The sequence below is a fragment of the Nelumbo lutea genome, chromosome 1 (genome assembly GCF_056320005.1).
Source record: "Nelumbo lutea isolate HS-2025 chromosome 1, American lotus-T2T, whole genome shotgun sequence".
Classification (NCBI taxonomy): domain Eukaryota; kingdom Viridiplantae; phylum Streptophyta; class Magnoliopsida; order Proteales; family Nelumbonaceae; genus Nelumbo; species Nelumbo lutea.
The window spans coordinates 81,451,216-81,472,194 of NC_142684.1; the positions used below are offsets into that span (position 1 = coordinate 81,451,216).

A 20,979-nucleotide genomic window follows, 5' to 3' on the forward strand; every position below is an offset into this window, starting at 1 on the left:
TGAACATAAATTTCAGCATTCCTTGCATACGTTGGTCTGGCAAACACCTTTTGTAAAGCATCCACAATTGCTAACTTCATTTATTGCGTAATATTTTTATTAGAACAAGATATATTAATTGAAGTTGGAGACTAAGATACCTCAACAACTAGGCCCTCATCTACTAGGTGTTTGGCATTGACTCTGTTGCTTCAGAGATATTTTCTAAGAAACGATGATGTATGCACGAGGGTCTGTTGCACCATTTTCTTAGAAAACAACTCCTTTTTTGTTTGGCATTGATGCTGCCACATAAGCTGTTTTCTAAGAAAACAATATTGGTTTTGTTTGGTACTAATGTTGTATAACCGTTTTCAGCATTAGTCTACATTATTCAATGTCCAAGATGATATTACGTCATTGCACCATTGGTAGCAACGAGTTGTTTTCTGAGAAAACATTGAATTTGACGTTTCTTCATACCATACTTTCCCAATTTCCAAAGCATGGTATGGAGCAATGCTTTTTTTTTTTGGAAAAACAATGCCAAATAAGAATTTATTTTCTAAAGCACCACTTTTTCTAACATGGTATCATTGTGGAATCGTTTTCTCAAAAAACAACATCATACCCAACACCGCCCTAATTTACTTGGCGAGCTAATGATGCCAAATTTATTGACAACACCAGTTGATCTCCACTCTTGGCATTCAATCCTTCTTGGTTTTGCCATCTCCTTCACTTTTTCTTTCTCTTTTAAGGGGACCACCCTTCTCAACATTGAGATATTTCTTCTCATTAATTTCTTTGTTCTCTTCAATCACTTTATTTTCCTTTCTTTCCTTTTCCATTTTCTTACAATCTCTTTGAATATGGCCAATTTTATGACACTTGTTATAATAGCTAGGAATGTTCCCATAAACAATATGATGAAAGAAATCGTCTTTTTTCCAACTTTGCCTACAATTAATTTGATGAAATCCTCGCCATATAGATAGATAGGCAGCTTTGGAAGATTAATCCAGATAGGGGGGACGGTGGGATTGTCATTAGGGTTAAAGAACAGAGATCACTTGAAGAACTGAAATAAGAATCCCTTGAGATAAATGACCTCTCTAAGCTAAACCTTCAAAATGTCTTCCTCGCATTGAAACCGAAAGAGGTGTGTGAAATCATTCACAAAAATGACCACATCTTTTTGCAAAACAAAATGGGCTAAGAGTAAGGATTTGATTTCTAGTATTGAGGGCCTGTCATATGAACACTTGTAATCAAGGAAAACCTGAACAACCCACAAGCCTTTTTCAATTTCATCGTCTATAAAAGAATTGTAAGTTCACCATATTGGGTGAAAAAAGGAGGTTTAACTCCGATGTGGATCTGTTAAATAGCACATGTCTCTGCAACCACGAAAGTATAACATCTTGGTTTCATAGCAGCGGCAGATGAAGAGGGGCCCTGCCCTGGCTCACCGCAGCAGCCATGAGAGATTCAACTCCTCTTAATAAAAACTTCTAAAGAAGTGATCGTCCCTTTGGAATCGAAATGATCTGAGTTCAGTGTGGTTGTCAAAGCACTAGAAGGACCCAAAAAGTCTAAGACTCTTGAAGAACGCTCATTTGTTGGAGGATACTCTAAAATAGTTGCTTATGATAACAAGATAACCATGAATAACCCATATTGAATCACCAGCAATTGAAAAATGATAATGAAAAATGCTTAATCAAACAATAAAGCACACACAAAAAATGCTTATGTAGCATAAGCGGTTCCAAACAATATGATGTAGTATGGAATTTGGACCAACTGAGTAAATATATACAAAGTTGGTTTTCAAAGACCCATCTTATTATGTATAAAGGGAGAATGATGCAATACAGAAAAAGATAATAAGTTCTATATATGTTGGGATCGCTCCAAGACACATAAGAAGCTAAAATGACGTTATTGATCTGAGTAATTAATTACCAAGTTAGCTCCAGCACAAAATTTATATCTTTGTTTGAATTTATTAAGTTAGCGTCAACACGGCACTTCTATCTTAGTTCGCATTCACCAAATTAGCGTTATAGTAAGATTTCTGAATTCATATTCAATTAAGACATTCTTTTTGAAAAGATTTAATAGGATTATAATAAGGAGTGTTCTACTAGATTAGAAAACTTATGCAAGTCTAAATAAAGAGTAACTAAGGAAAAGCTAGGAAAGTTTTTTGTTAATTTTCTCTAAGTATTTAGTGAAGAGTTGTTTCTTTCTATTTATTTTGGTTTTTGCTCTTTTCTTTGAAGCTTCTCTAAATGTGATTTATTTCCATATTATGCCACAATATAACCCAAAAATATGATGCTCATTGCTTCCATTGGGCATGAGTGTTTCTTCTAGAAAATTGGGCCCAATAAAAGCCCACTCTACCAAACACCATCCAAATCCTAAATCCATTAAATCAACTCAATTGCTTCAAGACTGTGTTTGGTTTGAGGGAAAAGTAGGGAAGGAAAGGGAAAGGTAGAAATACCTTTACAAATCTTATATAGCTTTTCCTACCTTTCCCTACATTTTCATTCAAACCAAATATAACCTAATACTCAAATTCAGATTCAAAATCTTTCTAATTAATAAATTAACAAAAAAATATACCCACACCTACTCACTCGATTCCAAATTTCATAAAACCTATAACAGACAATCACAAACTACTTCATCATCTAGAATTACTTGTAACTGTAACTTTCTTTTTTCTCAGTTCGCCCGGTCAAACTTTTCCTCAACTCTGTCTCTTGTCTATTGGTGATTAAAAGAGAAACCTGTAATATATGGTCATGGGAATTTCGAATTTCTCAATCAGGCTTGGGTTGAGTTATGTTTACCGAAGTCTCGGCAGAAACTCAACCCACTTCTAATTTTTTCGTCCAAAACCCAGTCCAAAATTTTTCGAAGGCCCAACTCAACAAAAAGGTAAGTTTATCTAGACGGTACAAATGATGATTCAATCCGAGATCTGATTCTATTTGGTCAAATTTGGATCACTCCTGTTTTGATCTTTGGATTAGATACTAAGATCCAATCAAAAATCGGATCGGATTCATATCACTTTTTATCCGATCCTTGAAGATTTGATATGATATATTATATATTTATAAATATAAATAAATAAATATATATTACATATATATGTTATTTATTTATTTATTTATAAATATATATATTTTTATAAATTTGTTATATTATTTATTTATTTATAAAAATATGTATATATGATGAAAATAATTAAAAAAATACTTATATTTTTTTACTTTATTTAAATTAGTATATTTTATTTTTCTTTTAATAATTTAATAATTAAAAAAACACAAATTGGATCGGATAAGATCCAAAGATCCGATTTACTAATAGAATTCAAACTCAAATCAAGTCCTATCAGATCGATCAAATTGAATCCAACATAAACAATGTCAGATTGGATTTGAATCTGATCCATTCCATTTGCATCCCGAAGTTTACTTTAGCACACACCGGGATGTATTGATCTTTCAAACCCAAACAGAAAATAGCATTATATCAGAACCTCCTGATAAGCAGTGTTTGTTTTACAATAGGGTTTGAACAAAATGACAATGTTATCTTGGTACACATCATGCTCTTTGGATGATTTTAAGTATTTATTTATCGGATATCCGTTTTCACTATCCCTCTCGTGCTTGGGTTGCATTAGCAAAACTTAAGCAGTAGAAAGCCCTTTCCCTACCCTGACTAAAGTTTCGTCTAATTTGCATGATTGATTTTCTTTTACATTTTTGTGGTGTTGGAAAGCCATTTCATCGTCTCATAAGTTAATACTTGGCATTTTTGGTTTTCTTTTACATTTGCGTGGTGTTTAATTTTGTGGTGCTGGAAAGCCATTCCATCTTCATATAAGTAGCACATATGCATTAGCCAAAATCATGTTTAATTTGATTCAGTTCTCGCAGGTCCCTCAACTCCCGCCGCCTACAAAGAGGAGAAAAAGATAGAGTTTTCGCAGGTCCCTCAGTTCCCAGTGCCTACAAAGGAAAGAAGACCACCTCATGCAGAGGACAGTCGGGTTGCGCTGGGGCGTCATAGACCGATGTGGGAGGGGCTTCACCAGAAAATGGGAACTCTCTCACGGTACCTTGGCGTAACCTGAATATGATGGGTGTGCACTCACTAGACAGAAAGGTTTACCTGAAAACGGCTCTGAACCTTGTCTGACAGAGGCCAAAGGGAAACTCATATGATGAGTGGATATGATCCGTCACAGAAAGGTGGTGGGGTTATGCAGCTGAAACAGTTGGCTTCACGCACCCTATGTGATTTTCCACATTTCCAAAGACATTCTGTCGTCTCCGTCACTGAGAAGGGAGGGAAAATCTCAGAGATGAATAAATGGGAATGAAACATAGATTAAAAGTCATATCTATGTAGGTAACATGAATCAAACTAAGGTTGTGGACTAACGTTTTTGTTGTTTTATCAGAAAATGGCAAACGGTCAATTTGCAAAGCTTCTAGATGATAACAAGCTTAAGAGCCCAAACTATGCCGACTGGTACAAAAATCTTATGCTGGTCCTAACTTCTGAAAAGTTAGATAAGGTGATAAAAAATCTTGCCCCGGAACGTCCGCGTGATTGGGCTTCTGAGGACCGTAGGAGGGACTACCAACATTGGGAGGATAAGAACTCCCTAGCCCGCTGCTTTGTCATTGCCTCATTAGACAACTCAATACAGAGGCAGTTCGATCAGATCGAACTTGCCAAGGACATATTGGACAGTCTAAGAACAATGTATGAAGAGCAGAACCGTTCTACTCGACAGAAGGTCCTGAAATTGTTTATGACCGCGCAGATGTCCAAGGGGCAGAAAGTTCATGACCATTGCCTTCGGATGATGGGATACATTAACGAACTTGAAGTTCTTGGATCCGGGCTAGATCTTGGCACGCAAGTGGATGCCATCCCAAATTCGTTGCCCTCTTCCTTCAGTGCGTTCACTATGAACTACAATATGAATAAGTTGAATGTCAGCGTCCAGGAACTCAACAATATGTTGCAGAGGGCCGAGGATCTTTTAAAGAAGGATGAGCCTGTGGTTATGCTTACTGAAGCTAACAAATCGGGCAAGAAAAAGAGAAAGGCAAAGAAGCCCTAGAAGAAAGCTGCCAAGAAGTAGATGAAGAACAAGGCATCTGATGTCTGTCACTTCTACAAACAGACCGACCACTAGAAGAGGAACTATCCTGCCTACCTGGAATTTAAGAAAGGTAATATCGAAACTTGTGTCATAGAAACTAATATGTTAGTTACTTCTGTGTCCTGGTGTGTTGACTCCGGGGCTTCAACTCATGCGTGTAACTCACTGCAGGGGTTCAAAGTTAGTAGAAGATTGAGTGATGGCGAAGTGACACTATTCTTGGGAACGACTGCAAGTGTTGCAGCTGCGGCGATAGGAACCGTAAAATTAGTTTTTAGAGAATGAGTCATTGTACTTAAAGATTGTCTTTATGTACAGAACTTGAGAAAAATTTTAATTTCTGTTTCTAAACTGTGTGCTGATGGATATACTGTTTATTTTAGTAATATGATTACTGTTAAACGGAATAATAAATTCATCGCATGCGGGGATTTGGAGAATGGTCGCTATGTTCTACATCATTCTCTAGAAACTAACCTAACCGAAACTATGTCGGTCGAAAATCCCAAGAAAAGGAATCGTGATACAATTAATCCCACGTGCCTCTAGCATTACCGACTTGGCCATATCAGTATTGACCGAATCACAAGACTTGAAAAGGATGGTCCTTTGGATTTTCTAACCGTAGAAAATCTTCCCACTTGTGAGCCTTGCCTTCAAGGTAAGATGACTAAGCGGCCATTTGACGGTAAGCCTGAAAGATCTAGAGGCACACTTGACCTAATACATACTGATGTGTGTGGTCCCCTGAGTGTTAGGACACGGAATCAACATGTGTACTTCATCACCTTTACAGATGATTTTTCACGATATGGTTACGTGTACCTAATGAGACATAAGTCTGAATCCTTTGAAAAGTTCAGAGAGTTCAGACAGGAAGTCGATAAACAGTTAGGGAGAGAAATTAAGGCCCTTCAATTGGATCGAGGTGGCGAGTATCTCTCTGACAAATTCAGGGACTACATAAAGGACAATGGGATAGTGCCACAACTAGCTCCTCCTGCTACACCACAACTCAACGGTGTTTCAGAGAGGAGGAATAGGACCTTGTTGGACATGGTCTGGTCACTTCTCATACGCTCAGAATTACCCACATCCTTTTGGGGATATGCATTAGAGACTGCTATCTACATGCTGAATCGAGTTCCAACCAAATCAGTTCCGAAGACTCCATATGAACTATGGACCAGAAGGAAGCCAAGTGTAAGACACTTGAAGATTTGGGGTTGTCCTGCACACGTTAAAAGAACAAGTGTGGACAAGTTGGAATCCAAAACCAGCCGTTGCCTATTTATAGGCTACCCAAAGGATTCAGTGGGTTATCTATTCTATGACTCAAGTGAGCAGAAAGTGTTTTGCAGTTGAAACACCCAATTCTTAGAATCCGAATACATCATGGACACTCACCGTCAGGAAATAGTTCTTGATGAGGAGAGCTCAGGAGTAGTGGGAGATGTCCCACAAGTTCCAGGTAGTGACCAACTTAGAAGGTCCACCCGGGTATCCAGACCACCAGTCCGATATGGTTATGACTAGGATACCTACCTGGTGGAAGCCTTGACTAGTGAAGAGGATCCCGTGACTTACGCGGAAGCTATGTTAGACATAGATTCCCAGAAGTGGGTGGAGGGCATGAGAGCTGAGATGGACTCGATGGAGACTAATGGAGTCTGGACTCTAGTGGATCCGCCCTCCGGGGTAAAAGTAATTGGTTGCAAATGAATCTACAAGAGGAAGAAGGGCCCCGGTGGCACGATTGAGACCTACAAAGCTCGCTTGGTGGCGAAAGGGTATACTCAGAAAGAATGCATCGATTATGAGGAAACATTTTCGCCCGTGGTCATGCTTAAATCCATTAGGATCCTGCTAGTTGTAGCAGCATACCATAATTACGAGATTTGGCAGATGGATGTCAAAACCGCGTTCCTGAATGGAGATCTTAGTGAAGATATCTACATGCAGCAGCCGCAAGGCATCATTGCTGCTGGTCAGGAACACATGGTATGTAAACTCAGTAGATCCATATATGGACTTAAGCAGGCTTCTAGGAGTTGGAACATTGGTTTTGATTCTGCCGTCAAAACGTTTGACTTTGAGCAGAATCCGGATGAGCCCTGTGTTTATAGGAAGTCTAGTGGGGATAAGATTACCTTTTTGGTTTTGTATGTGGACGATATCCCACTCATTGGGAATGATGTAGGAATGTTGACTTCGGTCAAGGTATGGTTGTCACAGCAGTTGTCCATGAAAGATCTTGGAGAAGCTTCATACATACTGGGTCTTCGACTCTATAGAGATAGATCGAAGCGGATAATTGGATTATCCCAGGCTACTTACATTGACAAAATTATCAAAAGGTACAACATGGAAAACTCCAAGAAAGGAAATGTTCCTTTCAGACATGGAGTAACTCTCTCCAAGATGATGTCTCCCAAGACTTCTGAGGAAATTGAGGGCATGAGAGACGTTCCCTATGCCTCAGCCGTAGGGAGCATCATGTATGCCATGCTGTGCACTCGCCCAGACATAGCTCAAGCGGTGAGTGTGGTAAGCAGATTCCAGGCTAACCCAGGGCAGGAGCATTGGACTGCTGTAAAGAACATACTTAAATACCTTCGAAGGACAAAAGAGTTTTGTCTGGTATTCGATGGTAGTTCACTACAAGTTCTAGGGTATACCGATGCCGATTTCCAGTCGGATCCAGATGATAGAAAGTCTACGTCTGGGTATGTTTTCACGATAGGATCGTGTGCTGTTTGCTGGAAAACCAGCAAACAGGGGTCCACTGCAGACTCCACAACCGAGGCCGAGTACATTGCTGCAAGTGAAGCTGCCAAGGAAGCCGTGTGGATGAAGAAATTCATACATGAATTGGGAGTGATTCTGTCCAGCACATCACCCATCCCGTTGTCAAAGCACATCGAGAGGAAGTACCATGTACTGCGGGAGATCGTTGGTAGAGAGGACGTCCTAATTCAGAAGGTAGCATCAGCGTATAATGTGGCAGACCCATTTACTAAGCCATTAACACAGAAAGTGTTTGAGAAACACGTGGAAAGTATGGGACTTCGGCTTGTACCAGATTGGACCTAAGTGCAAGTGGGAGCTGTTAGACAGTCTTGTATGCCCTAAGCTTCATGTACATCAATGGGATTTGATGTACTTTTGTTATTTAGTGGAAATAAATTAAAGTGCATGTTTGATTCATGTTGTTGGGTATAATTCTATGTAAGACCCTAAAACTAGACACTTATAGAAACTTGTGTTAGTTTTAAATGTTTGCAGCCATTGGATAAGTCTGGGGAGATTTATCCTACCAAGGCTGATACTAATGTGCCACCAAGTGTTGGGAAGGCTTGTTTTGGCCATCAGAGTAAGACCCAAGGCACATGCAGTATGGGATTGCTTGAACCCTTGAACTGGACCAGATTTCTAGTATTGCCCTAGACCTTGGAGATAGATGGGCAAAACTAGAAAGTTACACCTGACCCCTAGACTCGATTATGACACATCACTAGGTGTCGAATCGGGCTGTCTTTGATGTGTCAATCAGTGAGATCCTTAGTGTGGGTCAAAACATAGACATGTTGGGGCAGTCTGAGAATTCATCTGAGTGAGTGGTCATAGTGACAGGATCAACCCCTTTGTCGGACAATGGTAATGATCGGTAATGCACTCTCTCTGATGGAAACCAAACAGTCGGCAGTTGATTTCAATCGTTGGAATTTTGTTTTGCAATATATATATATATAAACCGGACCAGATTTCTAGTATTGCCCTAGACCTTTGAGATAGATGGGCAAAACTAGAGTTACACCTGACCCCTAGACTCGATTATGGCACATCACTAGGTGTCGGATCGGGCTGTCTTTGATGTGTCAATCAGTGAGATCCTTAGTGTGGGTCAAAACATAGACATGTTGGGGCAGTCTGAGAATTCATCTGAGTGAGTGGTCATAGTGACAGGATCAACCCCTTTGTTGGACAATGGTAATGATCGGTAATGCACTTTCTCTGATGGAAACCAAACAGCCGGCAATTGATTTCAATCGTTGGAATTTTGTTTTGCAAAATTTATATATATATATATATATACGGTTTCAAAAGATTTGCAAAAGGTTTTAATTCCCAGGATCCATGTGAGTAGAGAGTGCGGCACTGTTCCTTGCAGACGAAGGAGAGGTCTTCTCTTGTTGGGTAGTGCTTGATCATTAAGGGCTGAGAGGTTAAGTGTAAGACCATTTAGGATAATACCTGATGGGCTAATCTTGCACCTGCCCACAGTCCCTGGGTTTTCATAAGATGGCTTGGCCCAGGGACCACTTAATGTAAGTGTTGGGCCCATAGGGTCCATGTGATGGGCTCAAGGGGGTCACTGAGTCTTTCAGTGAATTCGGTTGGGCCTTGTAATAAAAGCTAGGCCGAACCCATGTGGCTGGTGTGTAGATCAATGCTTGGGTCCCACGCCATACAAAGAAGCCCAACTGGGCAGTAGGTTGGAAACTGGTTAAACACTGAACACTTAATGGGCCAAAAGCCCATTTTGAACTGGGCTGATATGATCACCAATTCATGGGGCGAATCTGAGATTAGTGTTAGTAAAAGGATTGGGTCTTTGACCTTACCCACTCTAAGATACCAAATTCAAATTAGATTTGAATCTGTTACCTCCTGATAAGATCAGGAGTTAACTAACTTAATCTACAAATAGGATTAAGATTAACCTCTATCCAAATACTGATTTGGATTGGGATAACTCCCAAAATATTGGGAGGTTTCTTAATCAAGAAGAAAGAGGAGAAAACCCTAGTAAAAATATCAGATTTCGAACTAGGGGTTTTGAGCAAGCAAAAAAAAAAAAAGAAACACATCTTGCAATCTGAGATTTGATCTCTGACAGACTCCAGAGAGAAGAGACAGTTTTGCCCTCTTTGTCCCTGGACTTCTCCTCCTTCAGCCGCCGCCACTTCCTGTTGGAAGATTGGATTTTTGCAGCAACAGGAAGTCAAGAAATCGCTTCTTGACAATAGTTTTGCAAGAAAGGCAAAAAGATTCGGTGTTCAAGGTTTCCAGAGGGTTCTTGTGAAGAATACAGTGTGTAGGACGCACCCTGCTGGTTCCGTTCCATCCACAGCTGTGTCATCTTCAGTAGGAGCAGATCTTGGTTACTTCTTTGGGCGTGAACACCAACTTTGGGAGATATTATTTTTCCGGATCAAGTATACTCCTTCATGTTTCCTTTTGGTTCAGATCTGGTTTGTTTATGGTTCAAGTAGGATCCTTGAATAATGTATTCTAAATTTAGGGAATATGATTCCCAGTTGGAAGAAGGTAGGAAATTTTTTTTTGAAATTCGCCCTCCATTCCGCACCCTTCTTGGCGTCCATTAGATGGATCCTACCATTCTTTCATTAGACACTTGAAGATTTGGGGTTGTTCAGCACACGTTAAAAGAACGAGTGCAAACAAGTTGGAATCCAAGACCAGTCGTTGCCTATTTGTAGGCTACCTATTCCAAAAGGCTTTGTAGGTTACCTATTCTATGACCCAAGTGAGCAAAAAGTGTTCTGTAGTCGAAATGCCCAATTCTTGGAAACCAATTACATCCTGGACACCCATCGTCAGGAAATTGTTCTTGATGAGGAGAGCTCAGGAGCAATGGGAGATGTCCCACAAGTTTTAGGTAGTGACCAGCCTAGAAGATCCACTCGGTTATCCAGGCCACCAGTCCGTTGTGGTGGATCCCGTGACTTACGCGAAAGCTATGTTGGACATAGATTCCCAGAAGTGGGTGGAGGCCATGAGAGCAGAGATGGACTCAATGGAGACCAATGGAGTCTGGACTCTAGTAGATCCGCCCTCCGGGGTAAAAGCAATCGGTTGCAAATGGATTTACAAGAGGAAGAAAGGCCCTGATGGTAGGATTGAGACATTCAAAGCTCGTCTGGTGGCGAAAGGGTACACTCAGAAAGAGGGCATCGATTATGAGGAAACCTTTTCGCCTGTGGCCATGCTTAAATCCATTAGGATCCTACTAGCTGTAGCAGTATACCATGATTATGAGATTTGGCAAATGGATGTCAAAACTGCATTCCTGAATGGAGATCTTACTGAAGATATCTATATGCAGCAGCCGCAAGGCTTCATTGTTGCAGGTCAGGAAAACATGGTATGTAAACTCAATAGATCCATTTATGGACTTAAGCAAGCTTCTAGAAGTTGGAACATCCGTTTTGACTCTGTTGTCAAATCATTTGATTTCGAGCAGAATCCGGATAAACCCTGTGTTTACAGAAAGTACAGTGGAGATAAGGTTACCTTCTTGGTTCTGTATGTAGATGACATTCTACTCATTGGGAATGATGTAGGAATGTTAACTACGGTGAAAGTATGACTTTCATAGCAATTCTCCCAATCTGCCTATATTGACAAAATAACAAAAGATACAGCATGGAAAACTCCAAGAAAGGAAATGTTCCTTTCAGGCACGGAGTCACTCTCTCCAAGAAGATGTCTCCCAAGACTTCTGAGGAGATTGATGGCATGAAAGACGTTCCCTATGCCTCTGTCGTAGGGAATTCGCCACCAAGGAGCTCGCCACCAGGCAGTTCGCCACTAGGGAGCCCACCACCAGGCAGTTTGGCCCCAGGCAGTTCGCCACCAGGGAGCTCGCCACCAAGTAGTTCGCCACCAGGGAGCCCGCCACCAGGCAGTTTTCCCCCAGGCAGTTTGCCACCAGGGAGCTCGCCACCAGACAATTTGCCACCAGGCAGTTCATCCCCAGGCAGTTTTCCACCAGGCAGTTCGCCACCAAGTAGCTCATCACCAAGGCACATCACCCCCGGGTCAAATAACGAGGTACTTAGCCAAAAAATTTATACATCACAAAAAATGGTCCATAACCAGAAACGGTTACATCAGAAATAACTATAAATAATTGTAACATTGTACAAACATGACGCCTCCGCAACACCACCATTCTAAGGAGTGACCGGCATTTTCATTCATCAATATGTTATTTTCAGTGCATGTTTCTTCATGTTTGATTATATGAAATTTACACTATGATTCTAGAAAACAATGACATAACCAATCAACCGTTGTCATAGCTAGTGTCACTAACGGTGTCAATGGACCAGTTTTGGGTTAGGTTGAACTCCATCCGAATCAAAATTAATTTGAATGAAATGAATTGGACGGATCAACAAGACATATTGATTTGAACCGATTCAGACTTAAATGGTCCAAATATTTATTTGATTGTATTGGACGTGATCGAATAGGATCGGATTCAACCAGTATCTAATCGATTAAGAATCAATCTAAATTAAAATGAACGTTCCTGACATTTAATTAGACTGGTCCATAATGGTCCAAAGTGTTCATTGGGTTAGATTAGACAATAAACTCATACTGGACCAGATCGGATTAAACCAAATCCAATCCAATTGACACCCTAGATATCACCGATCTACTTGTTTTCATCAACATTCAAACGTTATGATTGGTGAAATTTCTTCCGGTATCATAAACCCCAGTCAACAATGATACAAACAATACAACCTCCAATATGGTAAAAAAAAAAAATATAACAATAATAAGAGAAGACATAAGAATACATGTCTGTGTCTCTCCTCTCCCACGAACTAAATTCAGAACAGTATTCCAATCCTAATTCCACCAGGGGTCAATTCCTAATCTCCCCTGCACTTGCTAAGAAAAAACAAACCAAAAAAATAAAAACAATCCAGGTAAAAAGAGAGAAAGAGGAAGAATAAGGATACAATAATCACATATGGCCCTTAACTACAAGGGCTCATCCCTATCCCTGTACACAGCGATCAGATATCATGGCCAGAATACGATGGGTAAGGAGGAAACACGCGGGATATATATATCCAGCTTTCAAGCTTCAAAGGTTATCTGGTAATTGGAAGTTCTGGGAACCAAAAGTATGGAAGGAGCTGTTCTGAACGAAGACTGCAATACCACATTTGCTGCTGCTAAAGCCTTCCCACAAAGAGAAGTTAACAGTCCCAGAGATGGTTTTCTTGGCCGAAATGTCCTTGACATTGCACAGTTTCTCAAGTTTCCGAACAACAAAATCATTGGAGAGAACACGACCTCGGTTCTCTCCCTTGGGGCAGTTGGTGACCAGCCCATTCTCATACAAGGCCACCATTACGCTGGCACCCTGACTATCCACCTTTGTCCTTAGAGCTCCTGTTAGGCTCACCTGCAATATGTCTGCAGACGGCATTTGAAATGTAGCCTGCTCCAATGCAAATACCCAAAATTTGTCAATTTGCATATCTCATAAATGCCTGAAAATCAATTCCTCCTCCTAAATCCAAATATTACACCACTACAATAACATTCATCTACTAGCAGGATTCTATAATTTAGTGAAGCATATTTTTTATGAATGAAAAAAAAAATAGTTTCTTTTTCTTTAGCCTTTTTGGAGGGGGTTATTTAAATATTTTTTATTAGAAGGCATCTTCTGTTTTAGCCACGTGGAGGGTTGTGTGTAATGTGTATGCATGATGAGCACATGGAGCATTTGTGGAATCCTGGAGGTCTCTGCTCTTCACTAACAGCCTAGCAGGCTGCTTTCCTTTACTAATTCTCAACTTTTCTTTTTTCTTTTTTTTCTTTTATGATTTATAAAATTTTTTCACATGCAGCACCTCCCGATTAAGTTAAGTTAGATACCCTTGCAAGATCGGATCTCAAAATGTTCCATTAATAGTTTTATTTTAAATAAAAGAAATTGAAAAGGATGGTCCACTTGGAACTTTGGAAGGTGGATTTGGTTGGCAACTTGTGTGTTAGGTGAATCCACACCTGAACTCCGCAGCTAACTATGTTGACACCCTCGCTAATTAACCCTGAATCACCCATTTGGTTGTCTTTGTCCAGCGACAGCTGTGGAAGAGTCGGTTTCCCTAATTTTGTAAGAGCAACTGCACAAGGTCAGCATCCCCACCGGCCCACCCCCCACTGAATGTTAGCCACACGACTCGTGGCAGCTACGGACCTTTAACTTCAAATCGAAATTAAAAAAAAAAAAACTATAAACTAAAACCAAGTTCGTCTTCTTTCTCTCTTTAAAAGGGACGTATTCATAGCATTAACAAGATTTAAATAAATAAATGATGTTACTAAACTAAAATATCACCACCGACAATAATAAAATGCTCGGCTTTTTTGTTGGTAAAAGAAAACAAAAAGATGACTGGGTAACCATATCATTCCATTAGATTCTCAAATGAAACTATAATGTGTTGTCATCCATTGCTCTAAAGTCTAAATGGAGAACTCTGTTCTCGAATGGAAGAAATAATCAGTTTTGTTGGTGGCATCCAAACACCACATATATCAGTTAACTAGTGATTAATAATGAAGTGAACCAAAAACCAAATATATGCGCCCCTAGAAAGGATCCCAAAACAATAAACATTTGCTAAAAAATGGTATGAACGTCCCAATATTACCCAAAACCAAAACCTACATTTTTCCATCATAATTTCCATTAATATCTTAAGTACAGTTTTTATCTGTTTTTGGAGAAATCCAAGGTTGCATTAGGGCATTTTGATTGCATGCAGATAGTAGTAGTAAAACTAAAATCTAAAACAAAGAGAAAGAGAAAAAGTGTGATCGTATTCGTAGGACTCTAACCTGAAAGCTTGGAGATGCGAATCGAACGGATGATGTGATGTTAGAGAGCAGAGCCTCTTGATCGGTGCCAACGCACTGGGTCCTGCCCTGAACCACCACCTGGGGCGTGAACATAGTGTCCAGCTTCAATGCTTCGGCGTAAGCCTTCTGCCTGACGGTACACTGGCTGGATCCGAACGGGTCCTTCCAACCCATATAATCCCAGTAATCGACGTGGTAAGCCAGAATAATTACCGGTACCTCCAGCTCGAAATCTCCCCTCCCGAGCCTCGATATTAACAGCTCCGCCTCCGGCGACGTGGCGCATCCCTGCGACGAGAATAGCTCAACTAGTATGGCTCCTCCCCTTCTCTGCTCCTCCGACGCCTGGTCGGCGGTCGCATTTTCCGCCGTCGAGGTCGTCGATGAAGAAACCGATCTTCGTTGGAAGCAAGCTAAGAGACGGGGAGCCATCCCGTCTTGCCGTCAAACGGTATGAAGGGGGATTCTCCTCCTTTGGAGGCTTCGGCCTTTGGCTTCGGGTGGATGGATGAGAGACAACGTTGGCGAGATGGACGCTTAGCGCACAGCTTTTGTGGTTTTTAGTAACCTCTCTCTACCTCCTCCTCTCGCTCTATTTCGTTTCCTCCTTTTTCAGTTTTTTTGTTTCTCTTTTGGGGTTGGGAGTTGAGTTGTGGCCAGTAATGTGGCGAGGCGAGATCTCAGTGTCTTAGGAATTAGGAGGTTTCGTTGCCGACACGGATCTGTGGGTGACACGTCACTTATTTTCTATTGGGTAGACTGTCCATCGACCCCACCGGCATTTCCTCAAACCACGACTCGACATCTCCTCCCTTGATGAGGAAAGGTAGGCCAGCTGTCTCTATATCTGAATCAGATTCACAGCGTGAATACTACTGAATACATGTCTGAAAACCATTTATTACTCCATCTTTACCTTCTTTTATTTATATATAATATATGATTCCAATCCTACGATTCGCACATTGATTTTACATAATATACCACCTTTAGAAACCCGGATCGTTTCCTCAGATCTGAGATCCCTGCCTTGCCAAAAAAGAAAAAAGATCTGAGATCCCTGCAACTCTGGTCTGGGCCGAGGTTAGGTCAAGCTTAATCCAGTCTGCTAACTCTGGACCCGAACGGCCAAACCCATCACCAGCTGCTGAATGTGGATTGGGTAGGACCGATCGAGTTTGATTACCGGTTTGAAGTTTGAACCGAGACGTATCACGTTCTGACGTTTAACTTAAGAATATTAAATAAAATATGGTCCAGACTCCAGAGATGCATGGAGCAGTGTCTCACCGCCCCTATAGGCTAAATGCTGTATATTTATTTAGCCGTCATCCGTCAGGCTTCATCCTCAGTTAAAGCCGGACAAATTTAATGTGGTTCAATTCAGCTAGGTCCAACATCCCTTGGTCTAACCAGACAACCCAAAAGCACAATATGTTGTATATAACCAAATCAACTTGACTTTTATATCAGTTCTCTAGTTGATTATCATTAAACAGCTCTTTATTGCTTCCTTTTATGGCGATATATATTTAATAGAGCATGATTACATCAACTCAACTTTCATAAGTAACTATTCGTTTATTCCTCCCAGGTTTGTAACTCCTGAATTGTGTGGTTCAGAACCAGGGGGGTGGGCTCGGCTAACTGAATATTGGACGGGTTGGGTAGAAGATCAGCCCACATTTAAATGTCTTATCGAATAACCGGCCCATCCTAACCTGTTTAAAGGCCTAGCAAACATGTTTTGTGCAATTGTGCCCCATCTAAAGCTCTTATCGAATAACCGCGTCACTCAAAGGTCAGAGCTAGCGTTACATTCGAGTTCTGAGGTTTGGGGTGAGATATTTCTGCCATGTAAAAACCCACTGGATGCCCTTATCTAATCCATCTAAATCCATCCAAAACGGAATTGGGATCTTACTCCTCACACAGGGCGTCTTACACCGATCTCACATGCACATCTCACTATGCATTAGTAACGTCTCATATAAAGAATATCTCACTTGCCAACCAGACTGAGGTTTAAGTGGCGACCTGGGAGATGTGCTCATTAACCTTCTCTATGTGCATCCCATCACTCTCGGGTCTCCCAGAAGTCATCTATCGTATCGAATGTTCCAGAGGAAAGTACAAAAGTCTAGTCTACGTGCAAAACTACTTCCGAGGACTTCGGACTAGTCAGCCACATCTTCTTGGAGATCACGGATACAATGCGTGGATCTTACTTCAAACAATACCTATATAAAGATCTCATTTCCAACTTCAAGAGGTATGCAAAATTTAGCTCTCACAACTTTCTAGCTCTTTTGCTTTTTAGCTCTCTTTAAAATCTCCAGTTCGCTGACTTAAGTATCGGAGTGCCCACCTCGGATAGCTTAGCATCCAAGCTGAGCATCCGAGCTGCCTTCCAACAAGGAACTATTAGATCGTGCATCATCAATTGGCATCGTCTTTGGGAACCACTACTTAAAAAGGTAGGTTCTCAACTCTCATTTCAAATTCACACTCAACATCAGCCCATATGAGCCTTGTAAGTCCAGTTCATGAGGTTGCTTCTACAGGTCGAGCCCTTTGCGGCTCCCGTGGGAGTTGGTGACCAACAGACTATGCAGTCGCCCTTGTGGGTCGAACCTTTCATGACTCCCATCCGAGTGGGCAACTTACAATTAGTAGAGCTGCCCCCACAGGTTGAGCTCCTTGTGGCTACCACAGGAGTAGACGGCTAGCGTTTCTCAAGGCTGACGTAGTGTAGCCGTAGCACCAAACTACCATCTAATGCCGGCAGCAACACACGTATCAATGATGCTATCAAAAGGTGGGTAGGAATTGAATGACCAGCCTGGGCAAGCTTCAACGAACTAGCCTAGATAGTCTCCCAGCTCTAACTATAAAGTTTCACTACTAATCGAGCCCTCCATGGCTCCATGAGAGTTGGCAGCTGGCTAACTGTGGAGCTGGCCTCACAAGTCGAAACTTTCATGGATCCCTTGAGAGTAGGCGACCTGTAGACAGTAGAGCCACCCCCTCAAGGTAAGCCCTACATGGCTTTAGTAGGAGTAAATGGTCGATAGTTCCAGGAGCAGGTGCAGTACATGTGGGGCATTGACCTATGAACGAAGACCCAGGAGAGTCACTCCCACGTGATGGCACAAATGTAGTCATGTTTAAAGCTACTATAGAATGACCATCCACTTTGGTGACTTGGTCAAGCCGAACTCTATGGTGAAGCTAAACCGCTTTCAACTTAAGGCCCCCTCAAGCCAACCTCGAAACACATCGACAACATGTGGATCTATCTAAGCGGGTCGGCCCCCATCTATCTAGCTTGGCAGAATTTTGAGACTACCACTACCACACTCGAATTGGTCTCAAAGGACATCGGTATCTCACTGCCAACTTGATAAAAAGAGAAATGGAGAAGAAGGGAAGACTTCAAAATTTCCATTCAAGAGGATTTCATAAAACCAACGTAATAAAGAACAAGTTTCAATATATTCAATTTTTACTGAGCTCGCACGCTCAGTGCACAGAAGTAAAAAAAAAAAAAGGGACTTCACCACTAGTAAGCATTCTCATCACCACCTACCTCCTCCGGAGTAGTTGCCTCTTCCTTGACCTCTCGAGTCAGATCGTCTAGGGCCGATCTATGTGAGATAAATCTCAAGTTGAGGTTTAGGTACTAGCATCGAAGAAAGCGGTGGCACGGTTTGAAGCCCCTCTTCAAAGAAGGAACCACCAGTTCAATTCTCTCTTGCTCAAACTCCACTAATCGACAAAAGTGCTCAACAACAACAATTTCGGCTCAGTGAATGTCGTTAAAGTGCATGGCCTGCTGTTCTTGAAGCTCACTTCTCAAATCGACAATCGTCCCCCTAAGGGAATAGAATTACTGGTGGTCCTCCTCGACACTGAGACCGGGCTCCTCTAGCTGAGATTGGAGGGTCTTTATGTTGGCCCTCATCTTGTGGGACTCGCACCTCGAGGTAGTGACCTAATCCAGCATGACTTGACCCAATGAGTTGATCTGCGAATGGGAAAATAGCTCGGTAAGGGATAAATAAAGCAATGGAGCAAGTGTCTCAAAGACTTCTACCTGCATGGCATTTTGAATAATCCAAGCGCCGAGTTCAAAGGGATCTAGCTCATGATAAACATGAACATCTTAGGGAAGGAGAATACCCCTTTCCATACAAAGCGCCACATATGGGTCATGAATCCGATCAATGATCAAGCGGTTAACCCTGGGAATGAACGGAGGGACCTCTGGGCCGTAAGGAGTCATCGCCTTCATTGAGTCACTGCCCTCCTCTAGGCCAAACACAACACGATGAACTTCCACCGACCTCTCTTCGACCTCACGGCTAGACTCACCTATCGCCCTCCTCTTCTTCTTTGACGTCCTCCGTGTTGCATTTATGATCAAGGAAAAGCTAGTCATCCTTACGATCAAATGAAAAAGAAAATCAATCAAGATGTTAAGGGCAAGAAATGAAATTCAAAGGTAATAAATATAGCATGACCTACCTATGGGGCTAAGACCAGCCTCATTGAGCATCGGTTCGACTAGGAACTCATCGACCAAGGAGCATTGTTCAACGAGGAGTCTAAGGTCATTCAGCAACTCCTTGTCAAACTCGATCTCATACCTATTTGCCTCGGCCCTCTAGTTCGTTGGCATAGGCCAGCCCTCATCGTGGCTCAGAAAGAACTTTGTCTTCCAGTTCGCAATTTTGGACGAAAAAACGCTAAGAAGCCTAAACCCAGGTTGGTAGTTGATGTAGAAGCAACAATTTTCATTTGGCACTTGCTTTATGTGACATATCCCACTGAAGATCTCTATATTTAAGGGGAAACCGAGGTGATAACTAAGAAAAATGGTGCCTACAATGGTCTTACTTGAGTTTGGATGTAGTTGATCCAGTGCCAAACCATAGTGATCGAGGACTTCACAGATGAACGTTTGAAAGGGGAAAGCAAAGCCCGGGAATGAGGGCCTCTTTGAAGACACAAACCTCAATTTTTCCATGGCTCCATAGATATTGCCCGTCCTCGGGCTGGATATAGTTTAAGCTATTAGGGATCTGATAGGTGTTAATCAGGTCCACTATTTCATCATCGGACAACTCGGAGGGCATGAAACCTATTCTAGATGAGGGTTGTTGAGAGGTCGAGGCTCCTCCATGGGAACCTCTTTGATCTTGAGCCAAAGTCCCCGCCTTGGCCCGAGCATTTAGGTAGCACTCCCTCTCCGACCCGCTAGACATAACTAAGAAGATATGGAGACTTATTGACGATAATAAGAAAAATATGATAAAAGACCTCCACAATTGAGTTGGAGGTCATAAAAATTGTCAACAATCTTCGCTTCAATGTTAAGTCCAAAATTGGGAAGCGACATGGGGCCCTTGAGGGTCCCCCCAATTTATAGATAGCAATGCAGACTACTGACGGTCCAGATTCACGCAATCCAATGGTCTAGGAAGAAGCCTACGCCCACGATTTTGAAGGACACGTGCGTGCCCTCTTTCGAATTTTGAAAGGCCGCTCCCACTCAAAAATTTGAAGGATGCACACACCATTTGAAGGTACGCCCTGTTTCGAATTTTGAAGAGCGGCACTCAGTTTCAGGTACATGCCTTCATGTCAACAAGTAACCTGATAGGTCAGCCAACTAGAGCGGATTAACTCGACCAATGTCAAAATCATGTCACCTTGGACCTCATCTTCAAACAAGCTACACTCTTCGCCGAACTGGCCTTGGCTCGATTATAGGGGACAATTGATGAGGGGTGATTTGGCTCTCCACTGACCTGGCGACACGTGGCATCCGTCTTTGTCACTTGACACCTTAGTGCCACACGGATAGATGTGTATCTCACTGAGTCAAGGAGACACACCTTGGAATCAGTCCAAGACACCTCATATGTAGCTCGGACACCTCAACAGGGTGGCTAGTAGCACCTTGTCCAGGGCCGACCTATGGTACCTCGTCATCACCGATCCAAGGGACCTTGACATAAGGAGCGACCTCCATGAGGAATTGCCAACCTGTGGTACCTCATTAGTACTAGTCGAAGTGACCT

The 20,979-nt window shown here is 41.8% G+C and overlaps 1 protein-coding gene across 1 annotated transcript; it reads right to left on the minus strand.

Moving 5' to 3' along the window:
* Positions 1 to 12,692: 12,692 nt before the first annotated feature.
* On the minus strand, positions 12,693 to 15,819 carry LOC148875690 (uncharacterized). The gene is made up of 2 exons (XM_088965095.1): positions 14,873 to 15,819; positions 12,693 to 13,460 (listed from the first exon to the last, which is right to left on the minus strand). Exons 1-2 carry the CDS (start codon positions 15,323 to 15,325, stop codon positions 13,101 to 13,103), a joined length of 813 nt encoding a protein of 270 aa, XP_088821221.1. The 5' UTR covers positions 15,326 to 15,819; the 3' UTR covers positions 12,693 to 13,100.
* Positions 15,820 to 20,979: the final 5,160 nt, after the last annotated feature.

Coding starts and splice junctions, on each gene's coding strand:
- LOC148875690 (XM_088965095.1), bottom strand. CDS start 15,325: ATGGCTCCCCGTCTCTTAGCTTGCTTCCAACGAAGATCGGTTTCTTCA. Junction 13,461..14,872: donor TCGCATCTCCAAGCTTTCAG/GTTAGAGTCCTA, acceptor GCATTGGAGCAG/GCTACATTTCAAATGCCGTC.